At 44.0% G+C, this 23,778-nt stretch overlaps 1 protein-coding gene across 4 annotated transcripts in view; it reads right to left on the reverse strand.

Moving 5' to 3' along the window:
- foxp4 (forkhead box P4) overlaps nucleotides 1-23,778 on the reverse strand; it is a 141,038-nt gene that overhangs the window by 38,002 nt on the left and 79,258 nt on the right. For 3 of the 4 annotated variants that reach the window (XM_070852098.1, XM_070852106.1, XM_070852089.1), the window contains exons 2-3: nucleotides 22,161-22,340; nucleotides 5,225-5,314 (exon numbers count right to left, since the gene is read on the reverse strand). In XM_070852098.1, the coding sequence (XP_070708199.1) occupies nucleotides 5,225-5,314; nucleotides 22,161-22,331 (261 nt within the window). In that variant the 5' untranslated portion in view covers nucleotides 22,332-22,340. The remainder of the gene's footprint in view (nucleotides 1-5,224; nucleotides 5,315-22,160; nucleotides 22,341-23,778) is intronic. The other variant, XM_070852114.1, reaches the window with a different exon arrangement.

The following is a 23,778-nucleotide window of genomic DNA, read 5'->3' on the forward strand; positions in this document are numbered from 1 at the left end:
TGTGAGGACAGTAGAGGGACCTGAGCCCACAGAGGAAGGCAGGCTGCTGGGAACAGGGAGTTGGGATCTCAACTGGCCCACTGCTGAGCTGGGCCTTGTTCTATGCTCACGTAGACACACACGATTATGCACATACACTGTGCGTGTGGAAGTGCATAATACTCAGCTCTCTCTGACAGGGGCAAGACAAATGAAAAACAAAAAAAAAAACTTCAGAGAGGACGGTGAAAGACCAGTAAGTTCAAGTGGAAAATCCTCCTCTTCTTCCCCCCTCTCTCCCTCCCTCCCTTCTTCTCCCCTCGTCCGCCCCCTCCCTCCATCTAACGCCCCAGTGCTTCAGAATAAAAATGACAACACATTTCCAGAAACACACACACACAGACACACACACACTCAGGGCATTTCATTGGGAAGTGTGAGAGGCCGTTATCGACCATATTTCATTACTGATTTCACTCATGTTTCAAATCACAAAATAAGAGTTTCACACTTCAGTGGCCAGACCCAAACCTCTCCTCTCCATCCTTCCCCTCTGTCTGTCCACCCCTCTGCCCAGAGCCAAACCCATTCTACTGGCTGCTCAACCTCCACCCATACGCTCTTCACAAACTGTCAGGACCCTATACTACCCCCCAACACACACACACACACACACACACACACACACACACACAAACCTACACACACGTGCATGCACACACAGCCCCAATTCCCTCCACATCAAATAAGAGAAACTGCCAACTAAGCACTTTCATTGAGTGGACAAAAGGAGTGCTTTGGGAAAAACACTTTGAAAGGAAATAAAAGAGAACGAGAGAAGGAACCGCTTCAGCACCACAGACTCTGGGGGGCAAAACACTCATCTTTCCACATACTTTTGTTGATTAGTTAAAAGACTTTGAACCCTGCCTCAGAATCCTTATGTTTGGTAGTTTTTTCACAAATCTGTAGTGGTTCAAATAAGGCAGCTGGGGAGGGTCAGAAAACAATTTAGCCACATATAGAAAACTGGCGAATTAGGGTTGTAAGATGAAGTATTTTCACTAAAATAAAATCTCTGCTTTAAGACTGACATGACTCAGTTTCTTCATCCTGTCGTTCCTGTGTGGCTCCCTCTCTTTCTCCATCCCACTGTGCTGGTGCCAGCCCTCTCCAGAGAGCAGAGAGGCAAGCTAATTAACATATCTCTAATGAGTCTTTTCATTTTTTTCCTAATTAAACGAGCTCCTCAATAATACATGAAAACAGGACACCGCGCTATTCAATTACATACGTATGGGCCACAGCCAAGCAAGTGCGTTAATCTGTATGTGTGCATGCCAAGTGGCAGTGTGTTAAGTGTGCCAGGCGTGTGTCTGCCAAGTGGGTGTATATGTGTCTGCTTGTGCCCACCCAGTGTATGAGCGTGTGCCAAGTGTGTCCATTGTAGAGAACGTGTGGCAGGTCATGGAGGCATGCTACGTATCATGCTGGGTAATCCGCCCATTGCCACTCAGTCTGCCAACTGTGTGCCCACTAATTCACTCAGTAGCACACGTGCCACAACCAATTAAGCTAACTGTGGCCAATTATGTCCAATACCTACAACAAACACACACCTAGTGTGAAACTATCCAAATACCACAGAGGGTAAGGATATCTTTCAAGTGAAAGACTGACTTGTATGCTTTCCACAATGCCCACTGCTAATTCAGACCTGGAGGCTCCTCGGTTTGGCCAAAGATTTATGCACATAGACGTAGAGTTACTACTATCAACTTTCCAAGCCAGAACAGGATTCAAAGCTGTGATCAATGTGAATCTCTAACCCCTTTATTGTCGATTCCCAATTTGTTCTGTAATATTCCATGTCTTTAGTAAGCAGTGAGTAACCTTAAAATTGTAGTTTATGTAATAGATGTGATAGTATAGTGAGTGACAGACCAACAAGACCAAACACATAACAATTTGCGTAACATATCACCTTAAAAGTGCAATTTTCTCCTGTTTCCAGACTGTCATTTTAAGTGTTATCATTATCTACCAACAGTATTAAGTATTATTTCTATCTGTGTAAAAAAAAAAAAATTTGAACGTCAAATTAAAACGCCTCTTTGGTCTTGATTCATCAAACTCCTAAATAATCACTCACACTATTTGGATTATTGTGCTTTTCAGCAATTGTAGCTGCAATTTTGCTGCACACAATCAATTTTTCCTGCAATTGCCTGTCTAGAGACTTGAGCTATTGTCGAGTTTCTCCTGAATGTGACACTTGACAGTGACACACACACACACACACATACGCACACAGAAAGGATTGATACCATCTCACACAGCCAGCCAAACACAGAGACCATCTCTGAACAACCAATCAAAAAGCAGATATAATCTCAGAGTTTCTTTTGCTCTCAGCTCAGATCCTCCCCTCTATTATAAATAAAGAAAAGAAGAGAAATATGATGGAGAAGGGGTGGAGGGGAGCACGAGGCGGGGGTGGGGGTGTAGGAGGAGGGGGCTTGTCAGCGCAGACCAAGGCTTCTCCAGAGAAGTCAAGACACGAATAGAAGTCTTCCCGCTCTCCCTGTCTGCCTCTGTCGTTCTCCCTCAGAGAGAAGGGAAAAATCTAATTATCGAGCTCCTAAAGATCTCATTATTGGCTGAGGCTCATTTGCATGTGTGAGAGCAGCCCAGCAGGAACCAACCTGAGGACGGCCATTTTGTGCCTGATGTGAGCCACCCTGCCACTGTACAGTTGCTTAGTGCCACCTTTAGAAAGGACCAGATTAAATGTCTGGCTCCACTCATTCCATCACTCACTAACCCTCTCTGTGGGTGAGTGATTGCTTAAGTTACAGCAACTGAGTGCTGAAATTCAGAAATGATTATAAAGCTGGAAATTATAGTAATTATGAGATTTCTATTTATCACCTTAATAGTCAGGTTTGTTGTGAGGTCTAGTAAACAAGGTCAGCGCTGCTGCTGCTGCTGCTACACACAGGTACACAAAAAACACTTTGTGCTTTGGTGTTTGTGTTTGTAACTGCAAGGATCTGAGTACAGACACACACACACACAAATGTAAATCCAAGTGTGTGTGTGTGTGTGTGTGTGTGTGAGTTGGCAGGATGTGTAAGGCCATGTGAACTGACAGCTCAGACAACAGAGATGTTGCACGGATGCCCTGGAGAGTACAGAGAGGCGAGCCAGGCCAGGCACCAACAAACAAGACAAACAAGACAGAGATGGAGAGAGTAGAGGTGGGGGAGAGTGGTGTGTGTGTGTGTGTCTCTCTGTGTGTGTGTGCATAAAAGATGAAGAGAGAAGGAAAGCAGTGGAAGGTAATACTCCAGTCTGGTAAGAGATGCAAGTATAAGGCAGGTCAACAGACCTATTTCATGTGAGAATCCCTTGTCAGTGATCACAATTCCTTACAATTCATCGCTAAACAACATCATTTACGTCACAGGTTAAGTTTCAGTTTTACTTCCCTCTGGCGGCTTTCTCTTACTTCTCCACTCTCTATTTCTTTACCTGCTTTCAAGATCAGTCAGGGTGAGAAAATCTGTTTTAACAGTGACATTTAATTAAAGTCCCATTTCCTAACAGAAACCCTAAATCAGAGTAGTTTCTGACACATGTTTGACTCAGGTCAGAAGGAGGGTCTGAGGACACATAGCGGCCTATTTGAATTTCAACTACGTGTATCGATCTGAAAAAGGAAGGAAGGCAAGTTTGGGTGAGTGGCTGAACTACTGCAATACATGTATTAGTGTCAATTTAGGTCACATGCAAAAAAAAAGTGTTGACTTTCAGTATAAATGCAATTTTATAACTTAAGAATAATTTAACAATACAGATCTGATGTGAAATAGTATTTATCTTATCTTCATAGGCCTTAAAAGTCACCATGTAATTTCTACAACTGCCAGTTTCTATCCAAAGTAAATAAAGTGATTCTGATTCCAATTCAGGTTTTGATTAAAGTGTAATCCGCAAGATCTTCCCAGTTTTAAATTTTATTTCATTTTTGACATCTTCGGTAATAAGCAGTCATTAATTCTGCTGCATTTTTGCACTTTCAGGAGGTCACTTGGCAATTAAACTGTGTGGCCGACACAGACAAATCTTTTTCTTTGGTCTTTCTACTGATCCCGTTTCAGTTGAGTATGTGATTCATTTTTCTTTTTCTGCTCCGTCATGGGGGCCATTGCTGTTAATACTAAACACCCAGCTCTTCCTCTGTTTATTCCAAACAAACCTCTCTTGCTGCTGCTGGAAACATAAAAGGCAGTTTCTTTGCGCCAGAGGAGTTTTCCTGGAAAAACATGACCCAACACCAAATATTTATGAGAACAAATGAAAATGTTTCCACGAAGCATGAAATGTAAATGTTCCAGCACGTCACTGTAAAACAAAGTAAATAATTGTCTTTTATCTCGATGGCCTTACACAGAAGTATCATCTTTAAACGTGAAAAGTTTCCCGTTATCCCCACGAGCAACCTTACTTCAGACACTGCAAATGAAATCTAATCCCGTCTCTGCCTCTAACTTAAATCCACCTTTCTCTCTCTTCCATGTCTTTCTTCATTTCCCATACTGTGACGGTCCAGCTGCCTGTTTATCATGTGGCATGTTAATGAGAAGAGCAGTGCAATAGCCAGACAGCTTGCTGCTCTAGTAGACCCATGGCCCCACTTTATTGATATGAAACATAGCTACAAATCACACGTCTGTATGTGCTCTGCACATCGCATCATTTTCAAGATCTGCCCGAAGTAATGCCTTGTGTGATATTTACAGACATACAGTAATAGTAAAAATGTGTATATGTTATGTGTGTGCGTGTGTGTGTGTGTGTGTGTGTGTGTGTGCCCTCCTCAAGTGTCTTTCAGTGGGGATCCTGCACTCCAGCTAACCCCACTCTCTCTCTGCTTACTGTGGAATTCAACTCTGAAAACAGCTCACTACCCAATCACTACAAAGGCCTCATTCACACACACACACACAATCACACACATGCACTCACGGAGAGTGAGAGAGACAGGCAGACGCAGACAGAGTGAGAGAAGGTGAGCGAAAAGTATGTGCCTATATCACACTGCATAGTTGACGTGGCAGGACGGTGAAGACAAACCTGCAGCGGCCAAGGAGCTAATATAATACAGATTCTGGCAAAGCAACAATAGCGTTGTACATGTGCGTATGTGTGTGTATGTGCCTTTGAGTGTGAGCATTCTGACCTGCACAGGACTCTGTTTGACCTCGTTGCTGCCAGGGGAGTTGAGTCCGGAGGCCTGCTGGAGGAGGAACTGTCTGGCTGCCTGGAGCGCCTACGAGGGAGAAATAGAGATGATCAGATGTTCGTCATGCACACATGGTCATACAATGACATCTTGACGGTACAAAAACAACTCACTCAGAAAGCTAATACACCTTTCAAGGTTACATGCAAAACGTATGTGTGCAAATGTCGTTTCAAACAACATGCAATTGAACTTTTTCAATTTTGATGAAAGAGAAGCACAATGCCGGCCACTCTCTGCACTTTCTCCCTTTGCCAAGCTGTCAGGTCTGATTTCCTCTACCTGAGACGTCTACCTGGCGCACATACAGCATGCTTGAGTATCTGCGTTTACGTGTGTCTCTACGTGATTGAATTCCTCCTAACTCATTCAAAACCTATTTTAGCTCCAAACCCTGACCATCGCGTCGTTCCATTCTTTGTTCCTCTTCCCTCCCCCTCTGTCCCCCCCCTCTTTTCCGAAGAAGGTGTTTTTCCACATCCTCTTAGGCAGAAGTGTGTCAGCATATCTTCATGTGTGTCAGTTGCACTGTGTTTGTGTGTGTCAGAGTGATGTAAGGAACCATTTGCCCTGATGTGCCCTGGAGAGCTGTGACTAACTACCACCCACCTCTTCCCGTTTCTCCCCTTTCTGCCCTCCAGTGCTGTCCATTCAAAGCAGTGCCACTATCGCTCTCTAGTTCTCTGTCTTCATGCCTTCACTCAGCCCTAGGGTGTTGCCGATTCATCCTTCCGACACTGCAACCTCAGCCATCCCTCCCACCGTCTCTTCTTGTATCTTTTGTCTTTTTTTCTCCTCCCACTTGATTGTATTAAAAACTGTATAACTGTATTTGTTTCATTAAATGGCTCAATTTTCTTTATGGTGTTGCTCGTTGAAGTGTTTAAGACTTAAGCTCTCTATCATCAAGACAAATCGGTCCCTGAGGAATGGGCATTTATGTTGGAATGTCTGAACTGCTCCTAAAACAAAACAAGAAAACACCCATCTCAAAACACAAGAGCCGCCTTGCACTTACTGTAAGCACAGAGCCACACACACACACACACAAACACACATACAAGCACAACCTCATGACAGCGGGTTAACAGAGGGGAGACAGCAGGATGCACATTTGCTTCCTCTGACTCAAAGGGGAAAGGTTCCTTAGTAAATATTGATTTATGAAAGTCTGTGTGTGTGTGTGTGTGTGTGTGTGTGTGTGTGTGTGTGTGTGTGTGTGTGTGTGTGTGTGTGTGTGTGTGTACACCACAAATTAACGGCCAGAATGAGGGATGTTCTTAACCATTACTCAACCGTGCAGCACCAGAAATCTGTTCTACTGCATCATTTCACAACTACAGAAAATTGTCAAGCTGTGAAACAGTGCAGCGTATATCGTCACATATTTAATGAATTGTCAAATTAGAAGCTCGGGTACATTAAGTAATGTTTAATTACAAAAACAGAGAGGGGAGATTAGAGGGAGACAGAAAGAGAGAGAAGTTCTCCACGCAGTCAGAGTGATGAAAACCATCTGTATCGAGCACACTTGCTACTTTTGCTGAGACCGCAATTAAAACACACACATGGACGTGGCTGTAGATGTGCCTATACACACACACACACACACACACACACACATACATTTTAACACTTTAACAAAAATCTTGGGAACCCCCTCCCATTTACTGGTTTGACCTCAGCATTAAAGCAGGCACAGACATACACACACACACACAGAAACGCCAAAAAAAAGAAAACCCCTAAAAAAAACACAACCGCCCAGTTTGTTGGCATGTGGTGTGAATTACTCCTTGAACACCCTGTCTGCGCAAGAGTGAGTGTGTGTGTTTGTCTGTGAGTGTGCGTATGCGTGTGTGTTGGCAGGAGTTGGGGAGGCATGTCTGGCAACAATAAGGGACAATTCCACCCAAATTACCACCCTGATTACCACTATATTAAAGAGCCATTTATGGCTTTCATAAACGCTACAACCAAGCAGAGGTGATGCCTGTCTCCTCTCCTATGCCTGTATTCATGGATTTAGATCTATGTGAGAGACAAGAACTACCAACGAAGCATGTCATTCTCTAGATATTTAAACAAAGTCTTTCCCGATCCTGCTTTATTCAAATGTGCCACAGCTAAGAGGCAAAACTCTGTATTTAAAACTGTAGTTTTAGACAATAACTGCAGTAAAAACTCTTTAGTATTGACGGGCAGCTGACCAGTAAGAATTAATTGCAATTAATAATAGACTTTATCAAAAGTAATTCAAAATTATGTGCATTTTTCCAGTATCTATATAGAGTATAGAGTATATATACTCTATATGTATATAGAGTAAGTATATAGAACTTTGAAATATTTTTCTGAAAGTTATGTTTAATGCATTGAATTGTGTCCCACTATTAAGCACAACATCAAACACAACTCTTCTTTGAATAATTAACTGAACAAGAGATTTTTTTAAGTGTAAAATGATATGATTCCAATAAATATCGGTGTGTGGTGATAGAGAATTATCACAGCCACCAGACAGCTCAAACACAAAATGATCTAAACCAGCGTCCATCGAATTATAAACTCCAACTAACTATAGTAACGGTGCTTTCTTCTTACTCTATCATACCTATTAACTCAGTTGTGAAACTAACATAAACAGACTACAGACAATCAATTATGGCTGTTAGAACACATCCTCCTTCTTCAATTTGGTGAGAGCAATGATACAAGAATGATAATACACGAAAGAGCTTTCCACTATAGAAAATAATGGACTCCATTAAGTAAATGTCTTCGGCTCCACCTCCTCCTTCATTTTCTTAAATTAAGACATCTTTTTTGGCACTATCGCTTGTAAACTTGATATATTTCATTACATTTACATATTAAATTGTCTACAAGTAATATTAGCTCACTGGCACAAATGCAGAAAATTGTTTTCACTGAATCTATGGTTTTTATGTATGAGTATTTATGTCCTGTAAAGAGCACTGGCTGATTGGAATGGGAGCACTGGAATTTCACTGATTTTACGAGTGAATAAATTAAACCTTGAACTTTCAACATATGATGTGAGAAAGACAACCACAGGTTTGGTGAAGACACACGTGTGCACACGCGCACGCACACACACACACACACACACACACACACACACACACACACACACACACACACACACACACACACACACACACATACATACATACACACACACACACACACACACACACACACACACACACACACACACACACACACACACAGCCAGAGCCAGAGCCAGAGCCAAACTCTCTCATATCTACATTGTCAAGAAGCACTCCTCTTCTCTGACCCTTCTCTTTCATTTCTCCTCTTCACACTCACTCCTTGCCTTTTTCTCTCTGTGACCTGGGTGAGCTGTAGCATTGTAAAGCATGCCCCCCTCCACCCACACATACACACCAGCTCCTCCTAGACTCCCCCAACCCAACTCCCCGCTCCCCCTGTGGCATTCTTGGGGGCGCTCTGCACCTTTAAAGAAAATATGAGGGAGGCCTAAGAGGGAGGCCCAACAACAGAGTCTTTGTGCTGCCACGGAGCACACACACACGCAAACATGCACACACATATACACACATCAGTGGTGTCAGACAGGTTTTATTAGAGTGAGAGAGGGAGGGAGGAGGAGGAGGAAGGGGAAGGAGGGGTGAGGAGGTCACTGCTCAGCTTGGAGGCCTGAGAGCACAGTATGAGTGTGTGTTTGTGTGTGTGTGTGTGTGTGTGTGTGTGTGTCAGTTCAGTGTGTGAGTTCTTCTGACTTGTCATCGCTCCCCTCTGTAAATCATCGCCTCTGACACAGCCTTTAATAACAGTGCATTTTTTAATTCAGCAGGGTCACACTCACACACACACACGCACACACACACGCACACGCACACACACACAGTCACAAAGTAAAGGCTAGTTTCTCTCCTTAACAGGATTCCAAAAAAATGGCTAACAACTATGTTTCTTTGAGGGGAGGGAGGGTTGGTGAGGCAGTTAGAGGCTCCATTAGAAGAAAAGGACAGAAATTTAATTTAGCTACGTGTGTATGATGATCTTGCAGTGTCTATGTGAGTGTGTGTGTGTGTATGTGTGTGTGTGTGTGTGTGTGTGCATGCATCTGTCCAGACTCTACATGAAAGAGGATTCAACTCCACCTCCCTTGGATGAGATGTCAAGTTATGAGTTGAATCTCAGATAAGAACAAAAAAGTAACAATCAGCATGTAGCAAGGCCAGGCTTCCTTAGTTAGATATGTGTGTGTGTGTGTGTGTGTGTGTGTGTGTGTGTGTGTGTGTGTGTGTGTGCCTGGCTCAGGTTGCTAAAGCAAACAGGTCTGTGTGTGTGATGAATCTGGCCTCTAATCCGCCCAGTGTGTTTGGGTGAGACAGGGAGAGAGAACGCAGGAATAAGCAAAGAAATCTAAACAGAGCAACGTAGCAAGGGAGGAGAGGAGAGAAGGAGGAAGAGGAGGGAGGGAGGCAGGGAGAGAGAGAAAGACAGAGAGAGAGAGAGAGAGAGAGAGACAGGTGGGTACCATATGTTGGAGTAGTCCGTCAGCACAGACTGAGGTCCATTGTTGACGGCCAAAACGAAACAAACCGGTCCCCCCTTCTACCCTCTCCTCCTCATCTCCCCCCGTAGATAAACAGCCCCCGGGGCAGACAGTGGGCTGTCCTTGAGGGAGAAGGAGGAGGAGGGGAGGGCGCTAGGAAGGGCAGGGGGGAGGCAGGTGGTATCAGATTTCTTTGCTCTTAGACAAAGTAGAAGAGAGGACAAAAAAAGAAAGGAGCACAAGTGAGGGTGAGTGAGAAGACTCATTGTTTCATCTGTCCGCGACAAAGCTGAACTAGGCTAGTTTCAGATGTTTCAGCAGCGTCGGACGCTACAGAGCTCTCCAGCGCCAAACAAGTATAACCTCTCCGTCTTACTAGCTCAGCAGCCTGGGAAGAGAGGCTTGTGATGCCCTGCTCCTCCATTCCTAAACCCTTTTCCCTTTTCTAACCCCAGGAGAGAACGGGAGATGGTGAGAGTGGTAGATGGATACAAGGTGAAGACGTAGAAAAGAGCTCGTCACACCCAGCTGCTCCTCTACAGGCCTGCACGCTTTCTGATTTTGGATCAGTGAGAGAGACCGGGTTCAGGAAGTAGCGGTGGATCTTCTTTTTTCCACACTTACTTCCCTCTTTCTCTCTATCTCCTGTCTGGGGTGCTGTCATTGAAGCTGAAAGCCAAGCTAAAGCTGCGGCGATTCTGCCGTCCTCCTGGATCACCTCTGTGATCCCTTGTATTCGTTTTCACTCCTCACTTTAGCACCAGAAAACACCTCCAAACTCCAATAAACTCCCCTCCCAATTTAATTTACTCCCTCCCTCTGGCTTGGTCTTTAATATTCTTTACTACTAGTTTTTCTTCCTGCGAATCTCTCTCATCTTTGATTTCTTCTCTTTATCTGGATACTCAGAGATCCCGATCATGATCAGAGGAGAAGATGAAACAAGACTGAACAGATGTAACATCTACAAAGCATGTAAATCTGTTTAAAGGAGGGTGATAATACAGTACCGCCGGCTCACCTGCGTTCAGAGGCAGGCCCAGTATTTACACCCACACACACTGTACACAAAGTCGGATTACTGAAGAGGTGACAGTTAGTGGGATTGCTATATGACTTTGGGGCATGTGTGAGTGAAGGCTTGGTTACAGCCGTGGTGGAATCTCACATATCAAATGCATCACTGTCACTCACCGCAAAAACCAGATTGCTTTCCCAGATCACTCCTACTTTCTTTCTCTCCACCCATATCACCCGATCTCTCTCTTGCCTTCACTCTGCCTCTCCACATAATGTATAACTCACAAAAGTTTGGCTGGCATTTCTCCAAGTATTCTGTCTTTCTTGTGCCCTGCCCCCTCCCGTCTCCTCTTTAGAAATCTGTTACCCATACCCTCATTCGCCACAGTAAATTCTGAGAGCAGATATGGGTTAGACAGAAGCCTAAAATAGATTGTCCAGGCCAATGGAAACCAAGCCTTGTGAATGCAGCTGTTTGCCTTATGAGGGGACCCTTGCCTTTCCTTGACTGTCAGACAAAGCCCCACTACCGGGACGGCAGCTGTGGGACTGGGATAGGTAGTTAAACGTAAAGCTGAATTTAGCACATCAAGATATGGTTATAATAGATTTGTTTCATGTAGCATATTAACTACGATAACAACCTTATACAGATTTGTGTTAGACCGGCAGTCTCATAGCTTGTTGTTGGTTGTTAACTGTGCACCATCAAGACCAAAGTTCTGCGGAATCCGCAGCTGATTTCACTGATGCTCATGTTTTCCACCAGATGTCAACTTAAATGGGAAATTGCAGATTACGTTACACAGGTAGGGTAGGGAAGATTTTGTTTGTTGCAGTAAGCAGCGGTGATCTTAAAGTGGTCTTGGAGTAAATAGAGAAACAAAAGCATTAACAACAGTGTTGTGAGAAACTGTGAGAGAAAGTGTTCACTCATCATGTCAGTTATGACTTAATTTGTTTAAAGGTAGTTACAGTAATTTGTCAAAAATACACTGATTGACGAGACATTTTAATTCTTCAAAGTTAGATGCAGTTTTACGATAGATCAGAGCTGTAAGGGAACAGGGAGTGGTCTGTATATTTAGGGCAGATCAGGGGTTTCCAGGGGGTAAACATATAGGGGTAAGGGCCAGCCTGAGCCAAAGCCTGCTAAAGCTGCTCAATTTCATGGTGGGTTACAAATAAACTATGCTCTGCCAAGACTTCACCCCTTTCCTCCGACTCTTCCTCACGTACTCCTTCTCTTATTCTGGTATTAATCAGGTCTTTCCGGCCTCCTTTCACCAGCTTTCCTGCCATTTGTTTTCGCTCATAGCAACGTGGACTTCAAACCAGTTGTCCACTAATATAACTAAGCTTATACGGCACTGAATACCTCAATCTGTTTAGGCTGCCGCCGAGCTGGAACTATCTGGGATACCTTCAGAAACACCAGCCAGCCGCAATCCCGTTCAGCTATTTAATGTAATGTTTCCGCAATATAAAGGCACCGTTCGAGAGCTGAGGTTTTAAAACGGCTGAAGCAAGCTTCTCTGGGCCCAGACTGACCATTAAAGAGAGGAAAGACCGCGTTCAAGAGCCAACGCAATAAAAACTCACAAACTCCAAAAGAACTTCAAAATATGCCGTAATGTTTGAAAAACCCTGGCTGATTTTAGTTTTTTTCACATCCTATTTTTCACAAAAGGGACCTGTTCTAAACTCCGGGGACCCTGCCGTTTTCCAGATGGTTCTCTTCAGTTCAAAACTGTTTTGTGAAACGAGAAAACCTCTCCCCTTCAACTATGTCCCTATACTCATCTAATGTTTCTATTGATTCACAGGGGTATACGTACAGTCATAAAAAGGAGCTGACTGAATACCCAGGACTGCTTTATATCATGACACAATTCATCATCATATACACACGCATATTGAGCACACACACAGAAAAAAATTCACTGCTTCCTAAGTAGATGTTGTCAGCTTTTCTCTGTTAAGTGAAGGGAAAAGGGCATCAAGAGATAGACAATTAAAGATAATGATGAGGTGAGCAGGGACTGAAAGAGAGAGGAACTCCCTTCCTGAGAATATAAAAGCAGCTCCCTCCATATTGTTGGCCTCATCTCAGTCCAGGCCGCTAATTGATGGCAAATAGCTCTACAGCAGTTTCCTTCCACACACACACACACACACACACACACACAAATACACGTCATACATTATATACACATATGCAGTTTCCCTGCGGTTTTCAACACAGCTCGTTTGGCAAGAGAGGAAGGTCTCACTCCAGACAGACCCAACCCACAGCGGAAAGCTCACACACACACACAAACACACAGTGTACCTTGTAATATTTAGCCCTCATCTTGTATAAGGTAGGACAGTTAAGTAATTTGGTCATGCTCCTGGGAGGAGGGGGCCACTTAGGTGTTAGGTCTTAGCTGGGCGACCTCCAGAGTTTAAGCCGCTTCTCCTGCACCAACAAGAGCAACTCCTCAGAGGGTAGACTGTGCGAGGCCAGCCCATGATGAGGATAGCACTAGCCTGGCAACCAGGCCTCACATATGGAAACCGTTTAACTGTTATTATTAATATCCCCCCCCCCAAAAAAAATCAAACTAATAACACATGCAAGACACTGCCAAGACTCAGCTCAGGAGACAGAGGGAAAACACATACATACACAAACAGAGACTGTCTGCCATGTGCACATGCATACACTGACACATATGCACATAAAGACAAATGTACACACACAGACGCCTATTGGTTAAACACGTTCCTAGTCAGTGGCCTGTAAAAGTATTAGCCAGCCTGCCCACTTCGATGGAAATAAAACTCTTTCATGTCTTCGGTTCAGAGGGTTTTTACACCTGGTTGTGGCTGTGGAGTCACACCCTCACACCCACCCTTACCACACAGACACACACACACACATACAAACACCGGAAGTGGGCAGGCACAACAAAGGCTGGCTGCTGTACAAGAAGTTAAACTTCTAAACAAGCACAAAATCTTTAACTTCCCCAAATGAGAAGCAGGGGTGGAGTGTTTTCCAAAAAGGGGAAACGGGGAAGCGTGTGCGTGCACTGGACTATGTGATTTAGTGAGAAGGTCAGTCCAACCAGATGTGAACGGGCACATTTTTCAATTCAAAGTAATTCAAAGCCCCGTGCAATTTTCAGTTCTTTTAAAATGAAATGAAATTTTTTTTTTTGTTGATTTTGGTATCTTTTTATCACTGCGATTACATTTTTCTCATCAACAATTTTCTTCAGAGATTTTGTTGACTCTACTATGCAACTCTTACAACTAAGTGCATTAAGGCAAAAAACGCAAGCAGAAAGAAAGGTTTTAGTTACCCATTACTAATTTATCCCCATTAACTAAACCATTTTTCTACACTTTTTATGGTAAGGAGAGGTCAGCTTTGATGTAGCTGAGTGTCATTGCCAATAATTTGTCCAGATAATAAAATTAAATGCAGGTTTACCTGCAATGAAAATGTTGAGTGAAATGTCATAAAAAACTTTCACTGGGAAATTGGTCCTTCAATGAGCAATTTAAAACCATATTTATGACATCTTGATTCTCTAAAGTTGAATGATAACAGAGATAACTTATTAGTGTTTCAAAAATAGCCATATTATTATATTACAGTATTTGAGTGAAGAGGCAAGAAGAAGGAGTTCAGGTTTGAGGATTTTGTCATTTGCTTTTATCACTTTTTTATAATTTGCTTTCGTGCTCAAAGCGCCACCTTACTGAACTCCATCTCAAATTAAGTTTTACTTTTTTCTCCATGTTTTTCAGTTATGGAAAACTTAACTGATGAGGCAACAAAGGCATTCTGTCTGCCAGGTGAAAAAAGGCCGTTATACACTGTCCCAGCGCTCAGGAAGAAAGCAAACCAGAGAGAGAGAAGAGCTACATTCCTCTCCTCCTCCCTGTTGACTCTAATCTCTCCTTTAAAATGGCTCACACAAAGAACCAGCGCAGACTAGCTAATTAGCAACACTTTAGGCCTCTGCAGCTATTGTGTGCGTGGTGTGTATATGTGCGTGTTCATTGTGTGCACCCCAGGCTCTCAACTGTTTCCAGGGTAACTACTTGCCAAGCAGCCTTGTAAGCGTTGCATATGTTGTCTTTACTCTTTACTTTCTTTCGATCCCCTCTCGGTGTCCATCTCTTTCTTTGTGTCCGGAGTGGGGGAATAAAAGAGTAAGGACTTACAGAAAAGAGAGGGGACTGGGACCAAGATATGAGGGTTTTCTGACCTGTGTGGGCGTGGAATGTAAACTAATGCTCTCTTTTTGGAGTGCCTTGCCCCTAATGAACTCTGAAAGACTGAATTTGCGCACACGTCAATTAAAACCAATTAGGGTTGCTGCTTTTTGATAGAGAAAGCAGTAGATGGTGACCAATGTGAACAGTCATCCATACACATACACACACACAGTCGCACCCCAGTGTCACTGACCAGTAGTAGTAATGAGGTCATGCAGCTTTGCTCGCTGACCTATGACCCCTTAAAAAGGCCTCAGTCACCATGGCGATGCCTTCTGAAGAGTGAGTCAACAATCGACTTTTTCACCCTCAGAGTGTCCGTCCATGCTCATGTGTGAGCTTGTGTGTGTGTGTGTGTCCATGTGTGTGTTATTTACCTGACAGCGCAGCTAGGCCTACCCAGTGTAAGTGCTTCCAAACACTCCCATGGCAACCAAACCCAACCTAACCCCTTCAGGTGCCCAGGGAAGTGTGTATAACTCAGTCTCCAAAACAGAGACAGGAAAAAACACAAACACACTCACATACACCTTTCATCTGTTGGTATCTGTCTATTCTTGTCTCTGAGCCTCTCGACTGGTCGGGTCAACCAACTGTGACGACATCCATGCTGGCTGATCTGGCCTGGTGGACCATGTCTACTGTCCACCTACTCTTTATCCACGAGACCTGCAGCCTTCTTTGGAACGCCTTAGACAATAACCTTTATCATGGAGTAAATTCTACAGTTTGAATGTGAAAATTATGAAGCATCTATTAGCTATGATTTCAGAAAGTTAACAAATCATGGCTGTGCCTCAAGAACATTACTGTGTAATTAGAGAATGAAAATCTATATGGAGGTCACAGAGCAGAGAATTACAAAAGGAAAGGAATTGAAAGGACATCAATAGTGAGAACAAAAATCTGCTCTCACAGTGGATTCTCCAACAGTCAATGGCCTGGCTGGAAAAAGCAGTAAAGAAATTTTATGGGCGCTCATAAAAACAACATCTCAGCATCTCAGAATTAGGTCTCAATGTGTGAAAAAATCACTGAATGAGTAATATGAGGACGGGGAGTCCTGTGAAATACATTAGTGACCCTGAGATTTGCTCTTGTGTTTGTGGCATTGTGCTTGTGGCATTGTGTGTGTACATGTCTGCAGTGCAGGAAAAAGTGCAAAAGTGTATGCGATGAAGTGCGTACATGTCTCAGATCCGCCACAACCCTGAACAGTAAGCATGGATGACTGAAATCTAAATATCCAGCATGTAGGCCCATTTAGTAGTCTTTATCAATCACTACAAGCAGATTCGTAAGTAGACAGCACAAGAAAAAAGCAAGTAAAAGTCAAAGAAGATGCATAAAGGGAGCTGCTGCTGCTCTTAAGACTCCTAGAGGAAGTTGCTGTTCTATAGGTCTCTTTGTATTGCCGCGGTAACAGCAGTGGGTGTTCTGTGATGCTAGGCAACCCAACTTGCCCCTCTCTGTCTCAGCATGACCTCTAGTGACCTGTGAACTATACTGACCTCAAACATAAAGAGGAAGGCCTGGCCCAGACCGAGGGAAAGCTTTTAGGAGGTGACAGCACTCAGAGAGAGGCCTGGGACTGATTTACGGGCCCGCACACACGACGGACGGACACGAGCGCTCACACACACACACACACACAGACACAGGTTATGGATGCAGACAGACGTACAGACAGGAAAATAACGCACAGGCACACAGGTGCCTTATGCATTATGTAATTAAATTAAATCCCATTGTGCTAACAAACTAGATAATGTGTCTGCAAATGTCTTTTTTCTTCACCTCCTCTTCTCTAGCCATCCCTCCGCCGCACATCTCCTCTGCACTCCTGACCTGAAAATGAACTCTAGTGGAGAGCTGGAGGTCAAACAGGACATAACTGTCCCAGTGACCAACATCCACCTCCATTAATTTAGCAAAGGCCGAGCAGCTGAAGCCGTAGAATCGCGTGTGTCAGAACCTCCCCACCTCCGTCCATACAGGCCGTAATTACCGAGTCTAGCCAATCTAACAGGAAGCCATACGTTATCTGAATCATCCAGCATCTCTCATCGTCTGTTAAGTCGTCTCATACATCTGTCCGCAAAGCACTCCCAGCATCAAAACCAAATGAACACTCTTGCACATGCGCATACACACAAAACAGCTATCTTTCATCAGTGTTTGTGTATATCTGAGATCTGTATCGGTTCCCCCTGATCTCCAGTCATCACTGTGGCTCCTTAATTACACCCTTCATTAACTCACATCAGCTCTGTGCATGTGTGTAACTGCCTGTGTGTGTGTCAGTATATGAGAGAGGGAGAGAAACAAAGGTTGTCAGTATGTGTGCGTGCGTGTGTGTGTGTGTGTGCATCCAAGAGAACAAAAAGATGGAAGCAGTGAGGAAAAAATAGATTTTGACAAATGGGAGTGGGGATCGAAGCTCCAAACCAATTTCTAAAACTGCCTTTTCCCCAACCAATGTTCCTTTTGAACCCTTGGGGAAGGGAGACCGCTACAATCTGCCTCTCACTTTCTATTTGCACGTAAGAGCGAGTTAAGGGCAACGGAGAGAAAAAGACAGAGAAAGGGAAAAAAACCTCCCGTGCTGTATAAGCCAACCAATGAGCGGCACTCATAAGAGGAAACTGCACCTTTTTGTCACCATCTCACTCTCTTTTCCTCTCTCTCTCTCTCTCTCTCTCCTACTTTTTCTTCTTATCTTCCCGTCATCACCAGCCACGACTACTGTAGCTGCTGGAACACCAGAAGCGATTAATTGATGGCGAGGGAGAAGGAGGAGACAGAAACGGGTGAGGATAGAGGGGAGAGGGGAAGTGACGGCACTTAAAGTGCGGACTTGCAAACTCAAAAAAAAGGGAGGGGGGGGTGAGAGATGTAAAGAAAAGGAAAGAATTGAAGACACCTGGTTCTCGTCAGAGCACCCTCCACCCCGCCACACACACACACACACACACACATGCTCACTTTGAGGTTTGTTAGGATTTATCCTGCTTACATTTCTCCTCTGCTATGCATCATTTCATGTCTACACCCGTGCCCGGCACCTCAACAAAGTGCCATACAATCTCCACTTTTACTCTCACTTTTTCACCTTTCCTTCCTCTCGTCCTATAACTTTGCTCTTTGTTTTCCCTCCCTCTCCTCCCTCTCTTCTCCCTCCCGTCGCTCTCCCCTCGATGATGGGGCAGCGCTGGTCTTCACCCCCTCTTCCCTTTCTTCCCTCTCTCTTCCCTCTCTCCTGCTCTGTTCTTTCTGGGGAGGCAGACAGGCCACATTCCACAGGGAGGCCCAGGCGCCCTTTTCTGACACGTCTCAGCGTTACACCCCACCCTCATCCCTCTATTCCTCCTCTGCAGCCCACCAATGCCCCCACCCTCCTCCCCCAATGTGCTGCCTCTTTGCCCCTCCTTTTACCTCTGTTCTCTCTAGCTATATGTCCCCTCTCCTCTTCACTTACCCGTTTCGTCATTGGCCAACTGACCATCTACAGCATCTACCTGCGACTCTCTGACTCTCTCTCTTATCTCTCTTATCTATCTATCTATCTATCTAGAAAGAGGAGAACAACAAAAGGAAGACAGACAGAGAGAAAGAGGGAGAGAAGGACATAGTCAGTAAAAAAAAAATGGAGACACTGAGACAGAAGACAGAGAGAGGCCAGTGGAGGGGTTTGACGGCTGAAGATGGCTGTGATTTCTCTCAGGTTCCCGAGGGGCCCAAGGAAAAGACGGCTTTGTGTTCTGGCAACACCGCGCTGTCAGGAGTTCTCTGTGTGTATGTGTGTGTGTGTGTGTCGGTGTCGGTGTGAGTGTGTCTGTGTGTCTTTTCTGCTCCAGTGCGCACTGGCACTGGTGTTTAAGCACCAACACTAGTCTGCACTACACCTTCAGGTGAGAATCTCAAGCGTGGAGGAGAAAGGAGCAAGACGAGGAGGAGGAGGAGGAGAAGTGGAGGAGGTATATGTAAGACTTTCAGGTTGAAGCAGGTTCTTATACAATGTTGTCGGGTAACCAGTGTCAGTATAGGGGCTGTCTGTATCAGACAATATTGATTTTAAGAGTGGAGGGCACCAGCTAAAATTACAGCCTCTGTGGTCACCCAGCACTACTATATCAAAAAACCAGATTAAATCAAGTAGCGTGATGGAGCAAGGGACGAGAAAGATATTATGGACAAAGAAAGAATAGACAAGAAAGACAACGAATTACTTTAAGGGCATTTTAAATTAAATTCTGGCATGTAAGTGATGACTGAACATAAACAAAGTTGACCAAATTGGTCAAAAGATCTATGATTAAACTTAGCAAATGACACTAGAAATGGTCAGGAAGGGGGAAGCTTGTGTGTATCAGGTATGATGTGTTTGTGTACTATTGGCCAATTAGCACAAACTGAAAAAGTAACATGTCTGCTTTGCTAAATCTAACTTATTTTAATACTTTTCAAGGCCCCAAATCCAAAATAAATAAATGTAGATATATATTTTTTTTTTATTTAAGTTGTGTGAACAGAGAAGGAAAAATGAGCAAGAGTGAAGAGACGAATATAGAAAAATCAGCTGGTTGTGATATCAGAGCAGCCACTCAACAGTGCTCACTGGTACAGAACTCCCATCTTATCCAGGGGGTGAGGGAGAGGGGTGGAGGGGACAGAGAGGTGTATGATGGCGACCGAAGGCTGTTAATACGGAGCAGAGATGACACACACACACAAATACCGTGTAATTACCCTACTTCCAAAATGGGATATGAAAAAAATAGAAAAGTATAGTTTTGGATGAAAATAAAGAATTTTTTGAAGATTGTAGTTATAAATGAATAAACTTTGCCTTCTTGTCTGTGTATGATAATTGTTCAACTGAGACAGCATCACATTACTGGTGATTCTTAGACACTCGGGACTCATCTATAATATATTTTGATATATGTGATACTACTGAGGAAATATATGAATCAATACAAGAATCACTCATATACTTGTATATATCACATGCTCACTTACCACTTAACTGTAAGGTGAAACAGCCATAAACTAGAAAAAGGCTGTAGTGGCAGAAAGCACAACTGTTCCAGAGTTAAAGAAAAATATCTGTAACACAGGAAGCGCACACCTCTGCCTCATGACAACTCAAATCTTTTCAATCTGTGCAAATTGGGCTTAACAGAAAGTTCTAAATAGAGAATCGCTACAATAAATTACTGTGCATTTACAGCTGTAACATTTTTTTGTGAGGTGAGGGCTGGGATATGGAGGAAAGGTTGTGCTTGTCTTTCATGGTCCACAGCGGATAGAAGGAAAAAGAAGTACAGTGAGAGAGAGGAAGAGAAAAAGATGGAAAGAGAGAGGAGGTATGTTTGTGGTTGGTAACCCGCTCAAGAGAGGAAATACCAGGGTGCGCATACACACACACACACAGGTGCAAAAACATAGAGAGGAGAGAGACGTCCGAGAGAATAAAGACCTGCTTTGTATGAGCTACAGGTTTGGTGTTTATGTGTGTGCATTTGTGCATGGCCGTGTGTGTGTGTGTCCTCGGATGAAGGTTGCTGAGGAAGCAGGGTGAGGATGCAGTCAGGGGAAGGAGGAGGGAGAACAGGGCAGGAGTGAAGGGCCTTGAGTGTTCTTCATTCACCTAAAGCTCCATCATTATAATTAGGGGGAATAATTTTAGCAGCAGGGAGGAAAACCCTGATTTTTTTCCCCCTGGGTTTCCTCAACTTGAAACTCAGCTGGTGTCAGAGAGCCCAGAACCCACACTGACCCTCTGTGATGGGCGGACACGACACACACACGCAAACATACACACACAGATCGAGAGAGAGAGAGAGAGAGAGAGAGAGAGAGAGTTATAAATATTGCCTACATGCTTATATGGTCAGTACATAACTGGGAGGATTTCTTTTCTCCCTTAATCTTTTCATCATCTGTAGCAAATGCCACATAAATGACTGGACAGAAAAACATGAATCAGTGAGTTTCCATCATTTGATGACAACACTCAATGGGCATTCTTGTGGTTATGGACAAATGACTAATGTAGAGACTTCTGGATAAAGACATCATTTAAAAATGCCGTTTGTGTGTGTGTGTGTGTGTGTGTGTGTGTGTAGGCCTACTTTGAGTGAAAGTTCGGGTCCTTCAGAGAGTAATCAGAAAAGAGTTATGTGGATTTTTGAGGCAATGAGAAATAAAAATGCAGAATTTAATCCAAGAAGTTCCGGGAAGTTTGGAAATTCCATTTCACACAGTGGCCAGTGTGTGTGTGTGTGTGTGTGTGTGTGTGCATGTGTCTGTGTGTGTGTGCATGTGTCTGTGTGTGTGTATGTAACGGTACGGAGGGGGAGTGACGCACAGGAGGCAAGATAAATAGAATAACTGGAGACACTACACGCTGACGTGTCAAACTCACACAACCATTTCATGGATCAGTCAAAAAATTAAAACAGACTCTCCCTCACACGCTCTTTGAGTGTCTGATATTGAGTGTGTGCTTGCATCCCATTGTGAGAATGTGTGAGCAAATGTTTGACCCCCCTCACCGGGAAAAAATGGCTTCTCTCACCTAGGCAGAGTTTAAACAGCAGGTATGTGTTCTGCTTTTCTCTCAGCCAGTAAATTGTAATAAAATATCAGTGGGAATCTCGTGTGTATGAATTATTATAGTGAACTTTGTCCCAGTGGAATTAGTTGGCACATTATGAACGGTGGATAATTAAAGCACCGACAAGCCAACCTGTCAGAGCTTTTCACTGTTCACACATGCAAGGCTGACAATTACCAGCGTCTGTCCGACTACGTGTTGTCACATCGGTACATTATGTAACGTTCTGGTGTGTACATGCTGTTCTACACAACGTACAATACATGTGCCCAAATTGCACAAGTGGGAGTTGCAAAACATGTCTTACGAGCACGTATATACAGGTTCAGTAGGTCTGTAAACATAAAGTCACACGCACACAGGCTCCTAAACACACACACACACACCTGTTGCTGTTGCAGGTGCAGTAAGTCGACTGGGCTGATCTCTCCGTTGGTGTCTCCGTTAGACCCGCCCTCTCTACCTCCCCCTCCATCTGATTGGCTGGTGAGGCTGCTGACTCCGTTCTGGTTGGACGGCGTCGTTCGAATGGTCTCAGAGGCTGATTCCACCATCATCACTGGCACCTGAGAGCAGAGAGGCAGAAGGAAGAGGGGGGGGGAGGCAAGACAACACACAGATTGAACAAAAGTGACCTGGGCAGTTTGAGCAGAAAGCCTGCTTCCATCTGAGTGAACAAACAAAGCAGGAAAGTAAAGTAAACACACGCAGAGATAGAGAGGTGAATTGTGTGTGTTTATGTGCATGTGTGTGTGCACGTGTACTTTGTGAAAAGGGCTTTTGGTCATGAACCACCCACACACAAACATGCCCAAGTGGCCACAAAGCAACACCTGAAGCAGACACTTTTTTTGTCTGTATTTAAATGTGTGTCTAGGAGCGCACGCATGGTTGAGGATCAGACGTACAACAAATCTAAACTGACAAGGCTGTTAATACTCTGCTATATAGTTAAATAACACAGACATTTCTCCAATAATCAGAGGTGGCATGTACGCGCTGTGTGAGAGCCATGAGCAGGTTGGTCTTTGAGAAAGATCTGTTTGATGCACCTTCATAGGGCCTCTCTAATTAGAGCGTGTTCCTTCCACAAAACCCGACAAAACGAGCCGTTCCTGGATGTGTTGTTGTTTTTGAGAAACAACGCCTCGCAAACACACAGGCGCATTTGCCATCGTTAGGAGCCCGAGCGTGGGAGAGAGGAGACACAGAGACACACACATACGCGCGCAGAACACACACAAGGCAGCTGACACAAAACAAAACAAACCTTCACACAAGCACGCAGGCTGTGAACTCCTAATGACAAGCTCAATCTCGTCTTTCTGCCTCATCCAGTTTTAGAAATTAACACACACAAGTGCATAGTTATTAAGGGGAAAGTTCTGATGCTTTTATTTCAGCAACCCAGAGTGGGTACACAAAACGCCATCGAGGCATTGTACCCGCTGTCTGCGAGCGACAGTGTGTATGTGTGTATGCGTGCATTTTTCAGAGGCGTACAAACCATGCCTTGTGGGGAAACAATAAAAGGCATTTCATGAGAGATTCTAACTTTTCTTTTCCTCTGAGGCAAGAGCAGGTGAACCTCTGTGTGTGTGCGTGTGAATATATTTTTTCTCTGGGACTCTGACAGCAGGTGAGCTTGTGAGAGAGTGCTGGTGGCTCTGTTAATGGAATGCTGCCAGATGCTTGTTTGTGTGTGTCTGTGGGATACAAGTGTGTGCAGGTGGATGGACTGGTGGTTGTGCAAGTTAAAGGTTCCGTTCACCCAAATTATCTGGAAAGACACAATGTTGTTGAATTTTTCAAATGTCTTTTTTTGTTCCCTGCTTTGAGCACCACAAATAAAATTCCATTTGAGAGTTTCTCAAGGCCTGGGCACATAAAACAAACAATCTGTATAGCTTGATAGCAATGAGGTTAAATAAGACAATATTTATTTTTTGTGACTGAAAGTTCTTGGCCAATCTTGGCCTTGTGAACAGCAGGTGGCAAAAAAAG

The sequence above is a fragment of the Pempheris klunzingeri genome, chromosome 2, assembly GCF_042242105.1.
Source record: "Pempheris klunzingeri isolate RE-2024b chromosome 2, fPemKlu1.hap1, whole genome shotgun sequence".
Classification (NCBI taxonomy): domain Eukaryota; kingdom Metazoa; phylum Chordata; class Actinopteri; order Acropomatiformes; family Pempheridae; genus Pempheris; species Pempheris klunzingeri.